General features: G+C 45.7%; 1 protein-coding gene across 3 annotated transcripts; it reads right to left on the reverse strand.

The window, feature by feature from the left end:
- Window positions 1-482: 482 nt before the first annotated feature.
- On the reverse strand, window positions 483-16,368 carry LOC129072954 (complement factor H-related protein 4-like). Of its 3 annotated transcripts, XM_054576567.1 has the most exons (9): window positions 16,190-16,368; window positions 15,613-15,786; window positions 14,079-14,273; window positions 13,475-13,651; window positions 11,357-11,539; window positions 5,239-5,355; window positions 4,671-4,847; window positions 4,281-4,463; window positions 483-941 (listed from the first exon to the last, which is right to left on the reverse strand). In XM_054576567.1, exons 1-9 carry the CDS (start codon window positions 16,248-16,250, stop codon window positions 745-747), a joined length of 1,464 nt encoding a protein of 487 aa, XP_054432542.1. In that variant the 5' UTR covers window positions 16,251-16,368; the 3' UTR covers window positions 483-744. The 3 variants fall into 3 exon arrangements, with proteins under 3 accessions (XP_054432542.1, XP_054432543.1, XP_054432544.1); XM_054576568.1 differs by lacking the exon at window positions 5,239-5,355; XM_054576569.1 differs by lacking the exons at window positions 5,239-5,355; window positions 11,357-11,539.
- Window positions 16,369-18,128: the final 1,760 nt, after the last annotated feature.

The raw sequence follows: 18,128 nt of genomic DNA on the forward strand, positions 1-18,128 counted from the left end.
TCACCCTGAGAAGTAGTTTGACTAATACGCTTCTGTTTGAATGTAATTTGGAGACTGGTGATAAGACAGGGCTTCTATTTGACAGTAACTTTAGTTGTTTTTTTATATCCTTTTGAAATAAGCACTGAGAAAATAAAAATTCAGTTCCTACATTTACTTTGTGTCAGGTAAATTGTTCTATGGCTAGATATCACAAGATTTACAACTTTCAAATAATTTATTATTTTTTTCAAATAGAAGAGCAACTCTTCAACAACGTGAAAGAGTTCCTACCGTGAAGATGGAAACGGGACAAAGAATGAAGTGCGTTTCACCCGCACAACGCTCCGTCCTTGGTCCCCGATTCACCCTCTGACACCAGCAAGGGCAGAGAGCGATGGGCTTATTTTCACTTTGCATTTTAACAGCTAATGTTTTGATGGTATTATTTCCCCCAATAAGCCCTAAGCTCACGTGGTTTGACTGTTAAACCTCTAATCCAAGATGCACAAAGCCACATTGGTATCCACACTGCACTTTATTAAAGCCTAGGCAAGTAGCACAGTCCCAGAAACGGTGAGTAATGACTGTCTAGGGACCGAGCGCACGATGGTACCGTTCGTTGTGACACCCGTGGGAGAAGGTTAAGCTGAAAACTGAGGGGCCACATTGTACTGATTTCCTCGACATGAAGGAGGAAAGATAGGAAGGGCCAGGAGCGTCTGAGCATGCGGCGAGGCGGCGCGGGCGGACGGGGTCGCCGTGTCACCCACATCTGGGGAGCTGCACTGTCCCTTCCCGACACACGGCTTGAAATGACTGCTCTGATGTCACCGCGCTGTGTCCCGATTTACACGTAAATTCAATGACATCCCCTGTTCTTGCGTAGTATGTCTTGTCGTCTTTCCCTTTCAACTCTATGTTATTTTCATTCATGATTTCTTGAGAAATGACACATGGATCTGAAAGTAGAAAAATAAGTAAGAATTAGTACTCTTTGCTTTCCTGGACGAACACAGCTGCACCCCGGGAGTCGCTGAGGATCACATCGGATGACGACGTCATCTAAACGGCTAATGTACGTTGTCGTGGGCCAAGTGCTGTCCACCCACACCCTCATCCATTACATTTTCTCTCTCTCTCCCCTTCTCTCTCTCTCTCTCTGTATCTACCTACCTACCTACCTACCTACCTACCTACCTACCTATTTATCTATCCAGTTTTCATTCTCAATGTCAAGAAAGGCTGCATGTAAGCACAGGTGTACACATAGAGTGGATTTGAATCCCAACTTGTTTTGAACAAATTTTTCTACTTCACTATATCACTGCGCCCTCATCTGTAAAATCAATATAAATGTTTCCTTCTTTAGAAATGTTTTTGTGACACTAGCGAGTTTCTAGTTCATTGCTATTGCAATGTGACTGTAAGCAATATTTCATATATTATAATATTCTTTAGACCTTGTCTCTTTTCTATAAACAAGCTGCTGTTGCACTGTACAAATTATTACCTGCAAGAAATTTTAACAATCTTCTATTGCGTGTTTTGGGGTGGGATTGCTGAGTAAGATCATACAGGCCTCAAGTGTGCAGTTCTGTGATGCATCACCTGTACATTGCAATGTGTGCCCACCCCCAGAGTCAAATCTTTTCTGTCACCAGATATTTGACCCTCTTACCATTTACCACCACTCTCCCCCTCCCGCCCTCGGATAACCACTATACCAACGTCTGGGTCTCTGGCTTTTATTGGTTTGCTTTTCTTGTTTGTCCATCTTTTGCTTTTGGTTTTATATCCCACATATGAGTGAAACCATATGGTTCATGTCTTTTCCTGTCTGAACTATTTCACTTGCATGACGTTCTCGCTGTCCGTCCATGTTACCCCTCATGCCAGTATTTCCTCTTATAACTGAGTAGTGTTCTATTGTCTATATGCGTACCCTTCATCAAATCATAGATCTAATTTTGAACATACCACGCACTCCTCTCTCTCTTCTCTTGATTCAAGTATTTTGCGTTCTATTTCTGCCATCACTGATACTGACGAGGCCTTAGAATTAGCTCAAGCTATGTCCTCACACATCCCAGTAACACATACAGGATGGAACTTCATAAAAAATACATATGACTAGTGACATTCAAAAGTTGTCAAAGTCCCTTACTACATTTACATGCTGTTCATATCCAAACGTGTATATTATCTGTGGTCTACACACCTCCAAACATATATTCCATGACTTTATTTTTTTATTTGAAATGTTTTTTGTATTTATTAATTTGTAGTGATAGAAAGTGAGACAGAGAGAGAGAGGGAGAAACTTCACTGGTTGCCTCCTGCACAGAGACCCGGGGCCACCCCCGCACCTAGGTATGAGCCCTGAGCAGGATTCAACCTGTGACCTTTCAAATCAATGACTCAGTGAAGTCTTGCCATAGAACTGCTTTTATGTCCTCAGATGTGGATAATTCCTTTCCATTTTTAATGTTTGGAAAAGTTAACACTTGTGGCATGAATCACACATTAGACTCGTCCATCTAATCATTCAAACATGAGATTGAGAATTTATCTTTGAAATTAAGTAGTTGTCTTTCCATATAATCTAGGTTGGAGCTATTTCTGACTATTCTGACGTGTACATATGCATCTTGACTCCAGTCCTGCCACTTCCAGGGTCGAGAGCACCGATTTTGCTCTAAATCCCACAGAAGGGGACACACACACAGAGGAGATGATGAGGAAGGTTGGGTCCAGAGCGGGCTCAGTTGCTGTATCACAATGGGCATGTGTGTGTTTGCCTCCTTTCTTGGATATTAATCGATCTAAAGGCGTGGGGTTTGTTTCTAGGCTCTCTATTCTGTCCCACTGATCTATATGTCTGTTTTTATGCCGGCACCAAGCCGTTTTGACTACGATAGCCCTGTTTAATTGTTTGATATCAGGTAGCATGATTCCTCCAACTTTCTTATGTTTTTCTCAAGATTCCTGTGGCTCTTTGGGGTATTTCTTGTTTTATATCAATTTTTGGAATATTTGTTTTAGTTCTGTGAAATATGTCATTGATATTGTGATAGGAATAGCATTGAATCTATATTGCTTTGGGTAGTACGGACATTTTATGATTTTATCTTTCTATCCATGAATGCCATATCTGTTTCCACTTATTTGAATATCCTTAGATAATTTTCTGAAACCAAGGCCTTTTACATCCTTGGTTAAATGTATTGCTATTTAATTTTTTTGAAGCAATCATAAATGGGATTGCTCTGAGGGATATCACCTCACACCTGTCCGAATGCCTGTCGCAGGAAAACATCAGACACCAGTGCCGGTGGGGATGTGGAGGAAGGGGGGCCCTCGGGCACTGCGGGTGGGAATGCGGCCTGTGCGCCCCTGTGGACAACAGTACGGAGCTCCCTCAAAATATGACATATAAAACAGCCTTACCGCCCACTTCACAGGAATTCTTCACAGGATTTATCCAAATCTAAATGCTAACTCTAAGGATATAGACAACTCTAACTTCATGACAGTGTTATTTACAGTAGCCACGATCTGGAAGCAGCCCACGCGCCCACCAGTAGGTGAGCGGGTAAAAAAGCTGTGGTCCACCTACACCGTGGAACCCTCCTCAGCCGTGTGAGAGAAGGAGATCTTACCTTTCGGGACGGCACGGATCGACCTGGAGCGCAGTACACGAGGACAACAAACCAGTCAGGGAAATACCAGTATCATATTATCTCACTTATACGTGGATCAAATGAACAAACTAAACTAACACGGTGGAGACGGACGCACGGATACAGAGAGGAGTCGGACAGCTGCCGGGGGGGAAGGCGCTGGTGGTTGGGGGCTGGGTGAGACCCCTGGATGCGGACAACAGTATAGTAACTGCCAGAGGGAAGGGGGAGGGAGACAGAAGCGGACAGAGAGAGGGGGAGTGGTGGTGGAAGGGGGCTTGGCTTAGGGGGGGAACACAGCGCACCAGATACTGTAGAACTCTCCACCCGAAGCCTGTATAACTCTCTTAACCATGTCCCCTCAATAAAAGCACTGAAAAAGGAAAAAAAAAATCGGTGTGTCTGAATATTCCTGTTTAAGGAAACTTTGTATTGTTTACACAGGTATTTTCCCACCTTATTGCCTTACGCAGGAGTGTCGGAATGTCCAGCATTCAGGAGGACAGCGGTCAGAGAACACAGTTCTAGAACATCACTCACTGCACGGATATTAGGCTACAAAGAGCACTTGGCATGACTGGAATTTTCTCAGGATCCAGAAGACTAAGAAGAACTTACCTATACATCTCGGGGGTTCCGACCACTTGGCATAACTGCAGGTTACATGTTTAGGACCCCGGAGTTGATAGTAGGCCTGGCATTGGTATTCCACTCTTGACCCCGGAGGATACGCAGTCAGTGGGAAGGAGGTGAGGTCCCCGTTGCTAACAGCTGGAGGACGCCCACACTTTTCTGCAGATTCTAAAACACAATTTCAGCGTTGAGGAAGGAGTAGAAGTTTTGGTGGAGACTACCTAAATACAGCCCACGGGACTCGGAACCCTGTCACAGGTGCATCGTAAACCTGTGACGTAAACGTACGGGGGAGGATTTCCCCTCAAACGAGCGCTACGTTGAAGTCGACTTTTCGACTCTCGGCCAAGGAAACCCAGGAACGAAAACACTTACTGAAGCAGGTCGGCAGGTGGGACCAGCCGTCCTCACCGCACACCATGGACCCCGTGGTGCGTCCGTCTCTGTTTTCATACCCATCCAGGCATTGGTAGGCCAGCGTGTCATTGGGCCTGAACACTTGTCCTGTGATGACGGCCATGGCGTTCTCAAATACGGGCATGCCACAGAGTCCTGAAGGGAAATAAGGCTGACAGCTGTACGCCTCAGGCCACAGCAGGCATGACCCAACCGAGAGACCTTATGCCGGCAGTGACCACCGTTCCCGTCGGAGTGTGTAGGCCAGTGAGGGGTCCCTTGCAAACTCCTGATGCTCGGCGTCACCTTGTGCTGGAGAGCCTGCCAGAAAGCAGACTTCCCTGTGCATTGATCGCCGATCACCAAAGCCTCTAAATGTATGGCCACAACATGTAGTCACGTGTATATATAGCTGCATGTCATGGGCTGTTATTGAATTGAAGTATAATTTTATGATGACATTGTCGTTTTAAGGACCATGAAATTTGTGCATTTAAGAAGCAATGTATGGGCCTCCCACTGAACGCCATGGCTGGGGAGCGGGAACCTGTGCTGGAGCACCGTCCCTCAGGCGCGGCTGACAGCGAAGGACCTGCAGACTTCTCCTCAGGAACAGCCACTGCCGAGCCCTCTTCTGCTGCGGTGTCTCCAGGAACGGAGGAACCTACCAACGACACCAAGAGAAGAACTGACATCCTGTACAGGCTGTGGGAGACACCCCTCTAACGAACACAAAGAAGTGCACCGTAGAGCGGAGCCACCATCGGAGGACTCATTGCCTGCATCAAAGAGCTCCTGGAACTGTGGCTTCCCAACAGTTGTTTATTCCTGTGAATCAGTCCTTTGCCCTTCTCCTGGCCAGGAAGTTGGGGCCTTCTGTGAGTGTTGAGGCAGGGACGATAAACTGGTCCTACATCAGTGCACATCTCAGGCGCGGGGATGGACTGCAGAAAAGACCTTCATACCCAAAATGAAGCCTCACAAAGGAAACAGCTCTGAAAAGTCTGACACGTTTGGTCAGAGACTTGTGAATATGACCTACTCAGCATCTTATCTGCTATATGCGCACTTAAGCATTCTTAAAATCCATAGAGTAGATAGACCCACAAACATGCGATTTCCTTACAGAAATCACGACAGAAGACCGACATTAGTGTATACCCAGCACTACAACCATCGGCCCACATGTGCCTCCAAGACGTTGAAAAGGAGGCTAAGATTGTAAACGCCTGTCTGCCACCAGTTCTTAAAATTGTTTACTTGTAGAATTAACACTCTGCTGATTGTCTTTCCATTGTAAAAGTCAGTTTAGTTTGCTAAAGGATTCTCTTTGTGCTCCCTCTGGGAATTCCAATGTGTTCACGATATGGGACGTGATGTTCCCATTTATGTTTATACCTACAGTATCACAAGACAGAACTTCATTGTCCTGACGGCCTCGCACCTTGCGTGATCCAGGAGAGGGCAGCCCAGCTGGCAGGAAGAGGCAGTCTGGTTTCACATCTTTGCCAGATGACAGTGGCAGAGAAAACTGTCCTGCTCATTTCTAGCAAACATCTTGCCAAGACAACGTGTATATTGACACACTGGAGGACAGTTTTAGAGAATATGCATTGTTTAGATTTATTCATTTCATTGGGAAACAAAGGGCATTTTCGGCAAATTTCCATCCAATCATTTGATGATTCTTGAGTCGCAACGGTTATAGTTGTGACATTCTGTTGGGAAACGCCCGGCCCGGCCTCAGGAGCTGTAACCCTGCCAGCAGGCCGGAGGGCCCCAAGGTGGGAAATAATCAAGAGGCCTTGGAGAAACAAGATCCTGAGGCGACTTGACCTGTTCCCTTGGGCCGTGGCGCCGCCCCCGCACCTCTGCTTTGCCTTGTGAGGGTCAATGGCCAATGATGGGTAAGACCCCTCGGGGGAGGGGCAACCTAAGACAGGCCTTGGCCAATAGGAGCAGCAGATAAGAAATTGGGGACATGGAGAAGGGGCAAAGAGGCCCCCACACCTCTCAGCTTGACTTGGACACAGCCAGAGTCCTCGTCACAGCTGAAAAGCAGTCTCCTTATCTGTTGGTGGTTCCCTCCCCCGGCCTGGCTAACAGTGCAGGAAAAACAGCCCTAGATCAGATGTGGCGGTTGCCAGGGTAATCAGGCCTAAAAGTAAATTCTTTAGAGTGCACTCTGTTCCTCCCTCATATCTCTGGTCAGCTCATGCTGCGAAGGACCTGCACGTTATTTACACCCCTTGCCCTTTGTCATTAAGGCGCTCGCCCTTGTCTTCATTCTCTTTTGTTTAGACCAGTCTCCTCGCAGGCCCAAGTAAGTCAGTAAACTCCTGCCACCTGTTTTCTTAAAGGCATCTATTTTCTGTGAAACTTAAACATGCTAATGTAAACGTGTGTATGTATGCATTCCTGTTGCCTACCCCACTGAGAAGTTTTTCAATAAAAGCTTTGGAACAAAGGGTGACGGGGCTTCCCCACTAGGAGGGTGCGCCACGGCCTTCTCCAGTGGGAGGAAAGCGCCCCACCGGCTCTCCCGGCAAACAGAGGTGTTTGCAGCGTTTTGTGTTTATTCCCGCTCATCCGTGACGACCCCGGGACGGGCTCTGCGGGTTTCAGAGCCCTGCTCCCACCTCAGCGGGCCCCCGCCGGTGTCCCTCCGGTTTCAGGGAGCGCAGCGCTCTCTGCGGCGCTCCCCCGCGGCGGCGCGCCCCTACAGCAGCCACGCAGCATGCCAACATTCTCTTATTTTTACAGTGTCAAAGATGCTCAAGTAAAGGTGGCAACATCTTTGAGTCTTTTATAATGAATTTTTTCAACTTGAAAATGCTGAAAAAATAACTGGAAAATGCTAGTTTTTATATGTATTTCATGCTGTGACTGAAAATACCTTTTTTATAATGCTATTAGGTTGCTCATTGCTTGAAGCGAGATTTAACATTCTTTCTCCATTTCCACTCTACTCCCCCCGCCCTACCCGCCCCCCACCTACCACATTCTAAGTTCTTTCCCGCTGTCTTTGCCCGCGGGTCCTTCATACATGTTCCTTGACTGGGCCCTTCCGCTTCCCCACCTGCCTTATCACCCGCCCCCTCCCACCCCCCCCCCCCCCGCCGCCGTCAGTTTGAGTGAGAGGAGCACTAGCCTCCCCTGGAGGCCAGCTGGAACATTCCATCCCCACCCCACCTGTGTCTTTAGCCTCCTCCTCCTCCTCCTGAAAGCAAACCTGAAGCTACGAGTCCACCCGCCCTTCTGTGACTGTGGAATTGGGGACTGCAAGTGGCCAGGATGGTGTTTAGCAGAAGCCTGGACCCAGATGACTCAGGCCAACGGGCGCTGAGGTTTCCCACCTCGGGAGTTTTATTTTGGGGAAATAAACCTTGTATATTAAATCCCAGTGATCGTTCCGTAAAACCCATCAAACAGATTCCTACAGAGTCACCTCCATGCCGTCTATGGTCAGATGAAGACACCATCATGTCCACGAATTCCTCCAACACATCTTCTCATCCCACTTCCATACCTACGTTGGGACGTATTGCGGTCTGTCGTCTGGGTTGTCCTATCAGGGATTATAGTCCATTCTCCAGCAAGTGAGCTCAGAGGACCTTTCCTGTCTGCGTTGGTGCTGCCGCTCCCGTCCAGGAAACCTTCTGGGGGCTTCTCACCGCAGGTCTGTTACACGCCGCTCAGCGCGTCCCAGTCGACGTGAGCCACTTTCTCTCTCCTCACTCTGTGTGCGCTACACTGGCCATCAGTTGTCCCACAATGAAAGAAATCCTTCCTTAAATTTAAGACATTTCGCTAGAAAGTCATCTCTCTCTAAATACTCATCCACCCAAATATTATGGCAGCTACGCATATTTTGAGGTCTTTTCTGTTACATTCCTTGCTGGGCCCATGCACAGCGCCCTATGTGCGTCATGTTCTGTATGTCCCCCTGTGCCTCGCCCCATGTCCTTTACGGCATTGTTCACAGTCACTAATGCCTGGCTGTTTGCTTTTCTCTCAGTTAATCTCCTTATTTTTGTACATAAGCTTAGTTTTTCTTGTATCCGTTTTTCTTTACACCTACCAATGTGCTTAGTCCGCCATCTTTATTGAATGAATTAACGGTAAATAGCCCATCCCCTCTATGTGCAGGGAATGCAGGAGAAAGAGCATCTTTCAGCTCCCCACTGGTACTCGGCCAGGGCTCACTAGATTCCCGAGTTCCCATCCACGCTCAGTGATCACGGCTTCCCTACAGACACAGAAGGCGGCTCCCATCAAAGTTGAGCACTAGTAGTTCGTGATTTCTAATATAATGTCCATAAAGTTTATTTTCTAAATGTCAACCAAAACCCACAAAACAACTAACAGACTCCTACCAACTTAAAAGATGAAAGCCATTTAAAAGTTAAAGTGCTAATTAAACACATCATAGCTCTAAGATATAAACTTATATGTGAAATGGTTGTGAGAGATCTACATTTGGCAATGAGAAGCCAGAGCATTTATTTGAAATTTAGTTAAATTTTGATTTTAACTTTTTCTTCAATGAGCACATTGAGCAGGATTTCAGTGTAAATAGTAGAGTGACTTCTAACTCTGTTTCATTTCACATCATTTAGTGGCATTCATGAAGTATAGCTCTGTTGTTTCTTAATAGATAAGGTAGCATACTCTAATGGTTACGACAACTTTGAGCTATTTAGACACCATTAGAATGCGAAAGTACTTGTGTCTTTTTTTAAGGTGGAGAGGACTTGATATATTCAGCTTGAGATGTGAACATAAATCCTGCTGTACAAATAGGTCTGGGTCTCAGAAAATCACAGACTGCACCTTCTCTTTGCATTCCCTGTTCTCTCCCAATGCGACGCCACGGCTTGAGGGGACAGCCTCAAATGCACGTCTCCTGGCCAGGCCTACAGATTCAGCTCTGCAGTGTGCAGCCCGGTCCTGACTGTCCCCGGGACACTCACGTGCCAAGTCAAGCTGAGGTGTCCCTCTCCGAGTGCCCTTCCCACTGCCTGCGGCACCTCACAGGGAGGCAGCTCCACGCGCCGGCTACTTACGGAAACGATTCAAAGTAAACACAAGCGCCCCTTGATGCTTACCCTGTCTGACACCCAACGGCCAGCCACACTACCTGTGTTTTCTACCCACAAAACGCACCCGAGTCTGTCCCCTGCTCTGCTTCTCCTCACCCATCACCCTACCCCAAGCCCCGCCTAAAATTCTCCCTCGGCTTGAGGGGAATTCCTCATAGTTTCCAAGTACTGTTTTGTTCCCAAAGCCTGGCACAAAGCCATCGCTTAAATCACATGAGCGATTTAAGAACATTCTTCTCAATTCCACTGCCCTTCGACACACACTCCCTGCCAGCAAGAAATGAGGCCATGACAGGCGTGCTGGGCGTCTGCCTTAGCAAAGCTGGAGAGCGCTGTGCGCATGCGGGCGCCTCACTCGGCAGGAGCCCCTGAGGCCCGAATGCCAGAAACGAAGTGATTCGTTCCACGAGAACAGTATTTCTCAACAAGAAGGGTAATTTTTAAACTTTCTTTAGATTTCTTCTTTAAAACATACTATTTTAAAAAACCCACAGGCTAATTTAGCTTTTTTCTAATACTCTCTTAATCACTCTATTCTTCTATACTTCCCAAGATTGAATGGAGAAACCGGTCTCCATTTATAACTAGTATAAGAAATTAAATTGCTAAAAACATACCCTCCATCTTTACTAACACGTTCCTGGAATGATGTTCATACGGGTTTAAGTAGTTTTCCTTACATTGTATAACATATTACGTAGCCAGCTAGTTTAAAAATGTAAAAAAATAAAGAAAAGGTATACTAATAAAAATAATAATACAGACAATTTACTCTCCTATTAAGACTGTTGGCATGGTTAATTGATCACAGTTTGATACAGAATGAGTTTGCTATGAAGGCAACCTTCATCATTTTTTCTTTGGCTAGTTCTCATAGTAAGTACAGACATTTAAAAAACTGAAAGAATAAACGTGGATATTTTAAATATCCACTTCCAGTGAATGATACATATAACCTTGTGGCATTGGGATAACTAAGATAAAATGAGCAAACTGTTCTTAGAATATTCTCATGAACATCGAGGAAGCTACAAGTGTTTCTTAGTCCCCTCTAACTAGAGGTTCATATTGTTTTCCTAAAAATATATTTTTTTCCCACAAGAGGGCCTACTCTGCAGTGTCAAACACATAAATTACACAGGAGACATAATTCCAAAATTATATGCTGTGAACCCACATTTTCACTTAAAAGCATAACTTTAACATCTGGAATGACCACTCCAACATAAAAGTCCGATCCCCTAAAAACAGGGACAGGCCACGGTCTCAGCCAGAAATAAATGAGCGGCCACCACGACGCACAGATGGCTCCTGCACCACTTTGTAGATCACAGGGGCTTTTACCGTGGAAAGTCCTTCAGCTGAAAGATGGCCTCACATCTGCCTACCAGTAATTAATTATAAAAGGCAAAAGATTACATACATCTTCTCAAATACTTTTTCATTTGTCTTTTCCAATGGAACCACCTCAGCTCCCGCCACCCCCAGGAAAAGCAACCAGGTAGAGTAAACATCTGTGCCACGGTTACCAGGACGATCACGCAAACGTCATGAGTGACTTACTGATGCATCTGGGACGAGCGGACCATCCACGCTGCAGACATGTGACGGATCCTGATGTTTGACCTTCTTCTGTTACATAACCTGGTTTGCACTTGTATTTTGCTTCGTTATTTAAGGAATATGCCAGTTTAGGTTCCGACATAAATCCATTCTCAATTTGTATATCCGACTTCAAACATGTTACTAAAGGGAAGAGAGCGTGACGGAGAGATAAGCATATGGCCCATAAACATGTTCATCAGGATCAAACAATATTACAACAAAAAAGGTTTCTGTTGTCATTGAAAACCTGGAAGAACCCCAATCATCGAAGGTACTGTGTCAGACAAAATAAGCCATGCGTTTCCAAAAATATTAATCAGGGCATTTAAAAACACCTGGGAACTAAGTAAGCCTTATAATACTCAGAACACCCGGTGAGAAATTACTGTGAGGTCAGAGGAGGCAGGGGCAGGGCAGGGGGCAGGCGGGAGGCAGGGGGCATCTGTGAGCGTGTCTGCAATAAAAATAGAGTTAAAGAATGAAAGAAATGTAACAGTAGTAAGTTACGAGGAGTCCGTCCCCCCGTGGAGGGGACGCCCCCGCCGGCCGTGGGCCCTTGCACGGGCCCTTTCCCAGGGCCTGTGCTGAACGTTGCTGAGAAGGTGGAGCTAAGTTCTCGCCACACGGAAAACCACGGAGCCAACGTGACCTGACGGATATGGGAACTACCTGGACCTGGTGGTCATTTCACAATGTGTGCACATGTTAAAATAACACGCTTCCGTACATGCCATTCCCGCTTTTTCAATTAAGCCTATTAATATTTAGAAAAGAACAACAAATTTGACAAAGATAACAATGTCGGCAGAAATCAGAAAAAAGACAAGCACTGGAGAAAATGAAGAGTTAAAAGGTGGTTCATTGGAGAAACTGAATGAAATTACCATAGGCAAGGCAAGAATACCGAAGAGAGTTCCAGGCCCACACAAAGAAGAATCTGAACCAAAGCTATGAAATTAACCTTGGGAGCTGCACGCACAAGGCCAGCGCGCGGCTCTGATTCCTGAAGATAAGGCTAAGGATGCGAGCTCCATCCTCCAAGTGGCTTTAGTTGGTGGGTGTGGCTTTTCCAGATTGCAACACGGAAGAACACACCCAAGCCAAAACGTCAGTCACACCGGACTGAAGAGGCAAAACCCGGCGTTCTCAGGCAGGGTGACGTCCCTGAGCTTGCGATCCACCGAACCGCGGGGAAAGAGTGGTGGAAGGAGAGCGCTCCACAGATCTGCAGAGCTGACTATATCACACTTCGGGGCAGGGCCGAGCCCCGGGACAATGGGCAGGGAAGAGCAACTCCAGGGAGAGCTGGCAGGAAACCCTGAACTCAAAGGTTCGCAGGCCCACCCAGCACTGGCGGACACTCATACTGGATCAGCCCCATTGCGAAGGTGTCCTTCAACCCTCCTCCTTAGCAGAGAGGCCAGAGGAGGCCTTCTTCATCCTTGTTCTGAATGAACTGGTCCTCGCGGGCAGGCACCCAAACCAGCTTTACCAGCTTAGGAACAAGCCTTGAGTGGACCGAGTCAACCTGATCACCCGCAGCCTTCCAAAACCCAGTGCAAAACCAGGGAGACGCGAGGTCTCCGCCCCAACCACCAGAGGGCGCTCTCCAGGGGCCGGGGCCAGCTCAGGGCGGCCACACCTCAGCTCCCAGCCCTGCGAGGATCCAGCCTTGGATCTGTGGGCCCCAGGGGTGTGGGAATCCTGTCTGCTAGATTCCCGGACTCTTGCAGAGATGCCCTCATCCGCTGTGGTGTTCAAAATCCTTGTTCTTTGCGGGGAAGACACAAAGACACAAAGAAACGGCCAGCAGGTCGCCCTGCCCTCGCCACTCCATTGTTAGATGGTTCCTTTTGCGGTCTTTGGCTTGTTTTTTAAAAACTAATGTCTACCAGTAGGCATCTTTATTATGCTAGTGATGTGTCAAGATATTGGCATTTCCACTTAAACACACCTGAAAAGAACCCAATTAGTCCATTGGCCAAACAAGAAGCTGATATAAACATTTTGCCCCAGAAATTACAGGTACATTCTACAAGATCACAAACAGACTGGATCTTAGACCAGCTTTCTTACCAACACGGACGCATTTGGGAGGAGGGTACCAGCCATTCTCCGTACATGTCAGGGTGTTCTGTTGATCTAGGAGACTGTATCCAAGATAGCACAAAACTTGTACAAATTCACCTTGTAGATATATTTGTTCATTTATTGGAGAATATCCATGCTCCAATCGATTTAAAACACATTTTCCTAAGAATGATAAATGATGATGAAAAAGCCTGGTCCATTTGTCAAAATAATAAATGAAAATGCATCCTCATGATATTTAAATTAGAATGCATAAGCAATGCATACATAACCTTCCAATAATAACACACAACTTAAGGAAAACTAAAGGTGCTACAAAATGTTTTTTAAAAATCAATATTAAATATAATTATCTGTAGTTCACTGTTAGACTATGGATAAGTGACATAGGTATTCTGTAGAGTCTATTTATACCCCTCGTGTTTTTAATGAAGAACCTCTCAAACAAACAACCTATATTGGTCTTCCTGCTCATAGAATGCATCCTTCGAACTTACCTTGATCACACAGCATCATTGTTCTCACCTGAGTAATTCTCTCTCCTCTTAGAAATGTCTGCATGGGCACAAGGATGAAGGGCTTTACTTACTGAGGCACGGCACTTTCGGGGACCATCCGTCTGGTGTGCAAGTAATTATACCCCGGCGCCTTTCTGTAGGAGTCACATAATTGTCATCGCAGGAATATGGATACTGTCGCCCGACAAAAGGCTGTAAGCGTGGTATAAGTATGTCATCCCTATACAGGCGCCCATGTTTTATTTCTGGTAATTCACAGAGCTCAACTTGGAATAAAAACAAACAAAAAACAGTAAAAATAATGTTTTACATTAATAGAATCTAATGAGACATTAGTGGTTTCCTTGATGAATCATATTTTCTTATTACCATAATTATACTCATTGCATCAGGGATCTAGGACAAGAAGAGTTATAAATTCAGATGGTGTAAATAACACCTGTTTGCTGATCATTTCGCAATACATGCACACATGGAGTCATTCCGTTGTACACCTGAAACAATACAAGGTTACCGGACAGTTCTATCTAAATGAATAACTTCCATCCTCCCTGTGACTGGCACAGGCACTGAGGTCCGTGTCACGGAGATGCCAGCATCCTCTCTAAGGGCATCGCGCTGTCACATTCATGTGGGCGCTTGTCCTGAACTGACACTGAGACCGTTGACCTCCTATTGGCATCATTTCACTCTCCCCCATGGACTCCCAGCCGCAGGGTGGACCCCCCGCTACAGCGACCTGACCCGTGAGGACGAGGAACGTGGTGGTGGAGGCAGGAAGCACTTGGAAAGGGGGCCAAAGAAACCCCCAGACATAGACGCCCGGCTGAACTGAGTGGCATTTTGTGACACGTGATGGTGTCAGACAACCCACAGTGCCTCCACCTCTCCTCCCCCAGGAGGAGCCAGTGCCCCGCCCCTTGGGTGAGGCCTGGACTCTGGGACCCTCTTCCACAGGGAACGACCGGCTGAGGAGACAGTCAGTGAGCAGGTCACAGCCGACGCAGAGGTGTCCTTCCTCCTTGTGTCTCAGATCACTCACTCTGGGCACCGTCACTGACACTCAGGCTCCTAAGGAGGCGCCCCGTGGTGAGGCCCTGAGGCTCCTGCTCCGCCAGGGGAGGGCGCCCTCTTGGCAGCAGGTCCCTGCCCCCCCCAGCCCTCGGCCCACGCCCTGGGCCCGCGTGCCGAGTGCTGCCCAGAGCGCGGCTGGGAACGGGGGTGAGTCAGCTGAGGGTGTGGTTCGCATCAGTGTGTTATGGGGAAGTTTTACAAAGAAATCAAACACTAATATACTTGTTGCCAGACAACGCTAGTCTTAGCCAATGTTTTAGTTCAGATCCTGGAAGTATATTATTTATAGAAAGAACTAAATACACCTGCACATATTTATCATCGAACAGAAAAACCTAAAAGACTTTTTCAACTGCAATCACATGATTTTATCCTTTTTAAAATTGGCTGCTTTGAGAAGCAAAGTGTTTTTAATCCTCTGTTCTACATTCTCAGTAAGTCAGAGACTACAACTTCTTAGTTCCCCATTTTTATGTTGAAGAGAAGAAATTTCAGCATTAGGAAGCAGGTGATGATTTGAACAGAACTTACTGGCACATATTGGAGGCGGATGCCAGCCTTTCTCTGTGCATTTCGTTGTGAATCCATCACGAGCAGGGTAATGTCTCTTGTTACACCAGTATGTGATTACGTATTCAAGTGTGTATTTTTTCCTGACAGGTATGTAGAGACCATTTTCCAGAGTTGGAGGGTCACAGGTTGCTTCTGAAAAGAAAAAGGACATGTGGAGAATGCAGAAGCCACTACCCATGGACAGAGTCCAGTCCACGAGAAGAGAGTGGAGGTCGCAGGAATCCCCCAGACCTTTGGGTACCACCTGGCTTCTCTGCGACTCATTTCCCAGTCGAATTTACATGAGCCTATTCACAAGACTCTCGTGTCTGTGGAGAGGCTTTCAGGCTGCGGAACTCAGAAGGCAGAACACTATTTTTTATCCCAAGTGATGAAAATACGATAATGTTCCTATAAGTTAGTCTAGATGATGATATCACAATACACACTATTCCTACGAGTCGGTCCGCTGACACCTAGAGACATGTGAAAGTAGGTACAGCACAAAGTTGCGGGTTAGAGCGAGGCTGCGTGTGCGGCTCTGGTTTCAGCTTACCTTGCCCATGCGCCCCGGAGACCCATAGGGTGACAATGACGCTGATCAGGGACAGCAGCATGTTGGGCACCCCCGATGGTGTGTTAACACAAAGATCCCAGTCGTGTTGTTGGGGGTTTAAATCTTCCTTGTGAGCAGTTGTTCATGTGACTCTGAATTTGACTGCCCTGCTGGGAAGCTAGTTTACAGACTTCCCTTAGTGGTTAACAAAGTCCAGAGAGTTTTGCAATATCAGTAAATTTTCACTGATGATTTCACAATCATGCCTGGACTTCACTTCCTCATTGTACTTGCCAAGCTTTCCATAGAAATATTAATACACAGGCAACAAAAGTTATATGAAACACTAATTTTTAACTTAATCTGTTGTTGAAATGGTGGAGGTTCTTTCTCAGCCTTGAGATCATATGGAAACAACGCCGGTTCCACGTTCCTGTCTCTTGTCCACATGGGGCCTCAGCCAGCTTCAGACCTCAGGGTCTGCGAGCACCAAGCAGGGTATCCCCCCCTGCCCCGGCCTGTGTCCTTCCTTTTCCATAGAAGAACACTGATTTTTTTTCTTTGCAAACCCATATTAGACCCCACCAAGGAGTACAGAGGTTTTTAGCACATTCTTGGCATTGAGATATGCTAAACTGATGTCCATGGAGGTGCCTTTTAATTTGTTCAATATGTTCAATATGTTCGGAGGCATACGTGGAGGAAAGAATGGGAAATACACAGTCTAACTCTAGCTCAGTTTGAGACTGGTTACTAGAGAGGGTTTCAATTTGACAGGAACCTTAGTTGTTTTTTTATATGCTGTCTACATAAGCATGGAGAAAATAAAAACTTGGTTCCTATATTTACTTTGCATCAAGGGTTCTATGACTAGATATTATAAGATTTACAACTTTCAAGTTATAAATTTATGGATATTTTGAGTATGTTGGCTATCTCCTGCGTGATACGATGTTGATTGTTCTCAATTAATGTCTCAATTTGATCACTATCCACTTCAACTGCTCTGCCAGACTGTGGAGCATCGATCGTCCAGCGAGAAATCTCCAGCATAACACTTTGCAAACCACTTCTGACACACTTGATCAGCTACAGCGCCTTCTCCGTACACTGCACAGATCTTTTTTTTGCATTTCAGTTGTGTTTTTACCTTTCTTGAAACAATGAAGCATAATATGCTGAAAATATTGCATATTTTCTTCCATCTTCAATATTAAAATGACTACACAAAAGTTCACCAATTTTGATAAGATTTTTAAAAAAATGTACAATAATATAATAGCTACCACAATACAATCTAACAAAATTGTTTTGAATGAAGTTGAAGACAACTAAGCACTATTAGAGCCATCCTACAGGAAAAAAACAAACTAACTTTTTGGCCAACTCAGTATTTGCTTAATTGGTTACTCCGTAGTTGAGCATCTAGATGATGGTACAGTACGCTAAAATGTCATTTGTTTAAAGGTACATTTTGGTAAAATGCTAAATCAGTCCTAGTACAGTGATGCATTTTCCGTTCCAAGTCTGTGCGAAGTGGTCTGGTTTGAAGAGAGCCAAGGAACAGCATAGGAGGGGGTTGGTTTGAATATGATGCCGGTCGTATGTGGTTTTATAGCCTGGTATATTTTGGATTTCAGATGAAATAGGGAAAAAATGATAGAAATGGTCCCTCTGCATATATTTTCATGGATACCCTTCATCTCATGGGCATGCCTAACAATGAACTAGGTTCTAACTGGAGCTAAGGACTCATTTTAGATATTGGAGTGTAGCTTTATTACAGATGGATTTTATCTTTAAACATTGCATTTTGAACAACTTTGTATATTCACACGTATTACAATATTGTGCACTAAAAAAACAAAGATTTACAACTTTCAAGTTATAAATTTAGTACTTTTTTCAAATAGAAGAGCAACTCTTCAACAACGTGAAA

This window comes from Pteronotus mesoamericanus, unplaced genomic scaffold, assembly GCF_021234165.1.
Source record: "Pteronotus mesoamericanus isolate MK-2021 breed Mesoamerican mustached bat unplaced genomic scaffold, CSHL_Meso_final contig_347, whole genome shotgun sequence".
NCBI classification, from domain to species: Eukaryota; Metazoa; Chordata; class Mammalia; order Chiroptera; family Mormoopidae; genus Pteronotus; species Pteronotus mesoamericanus.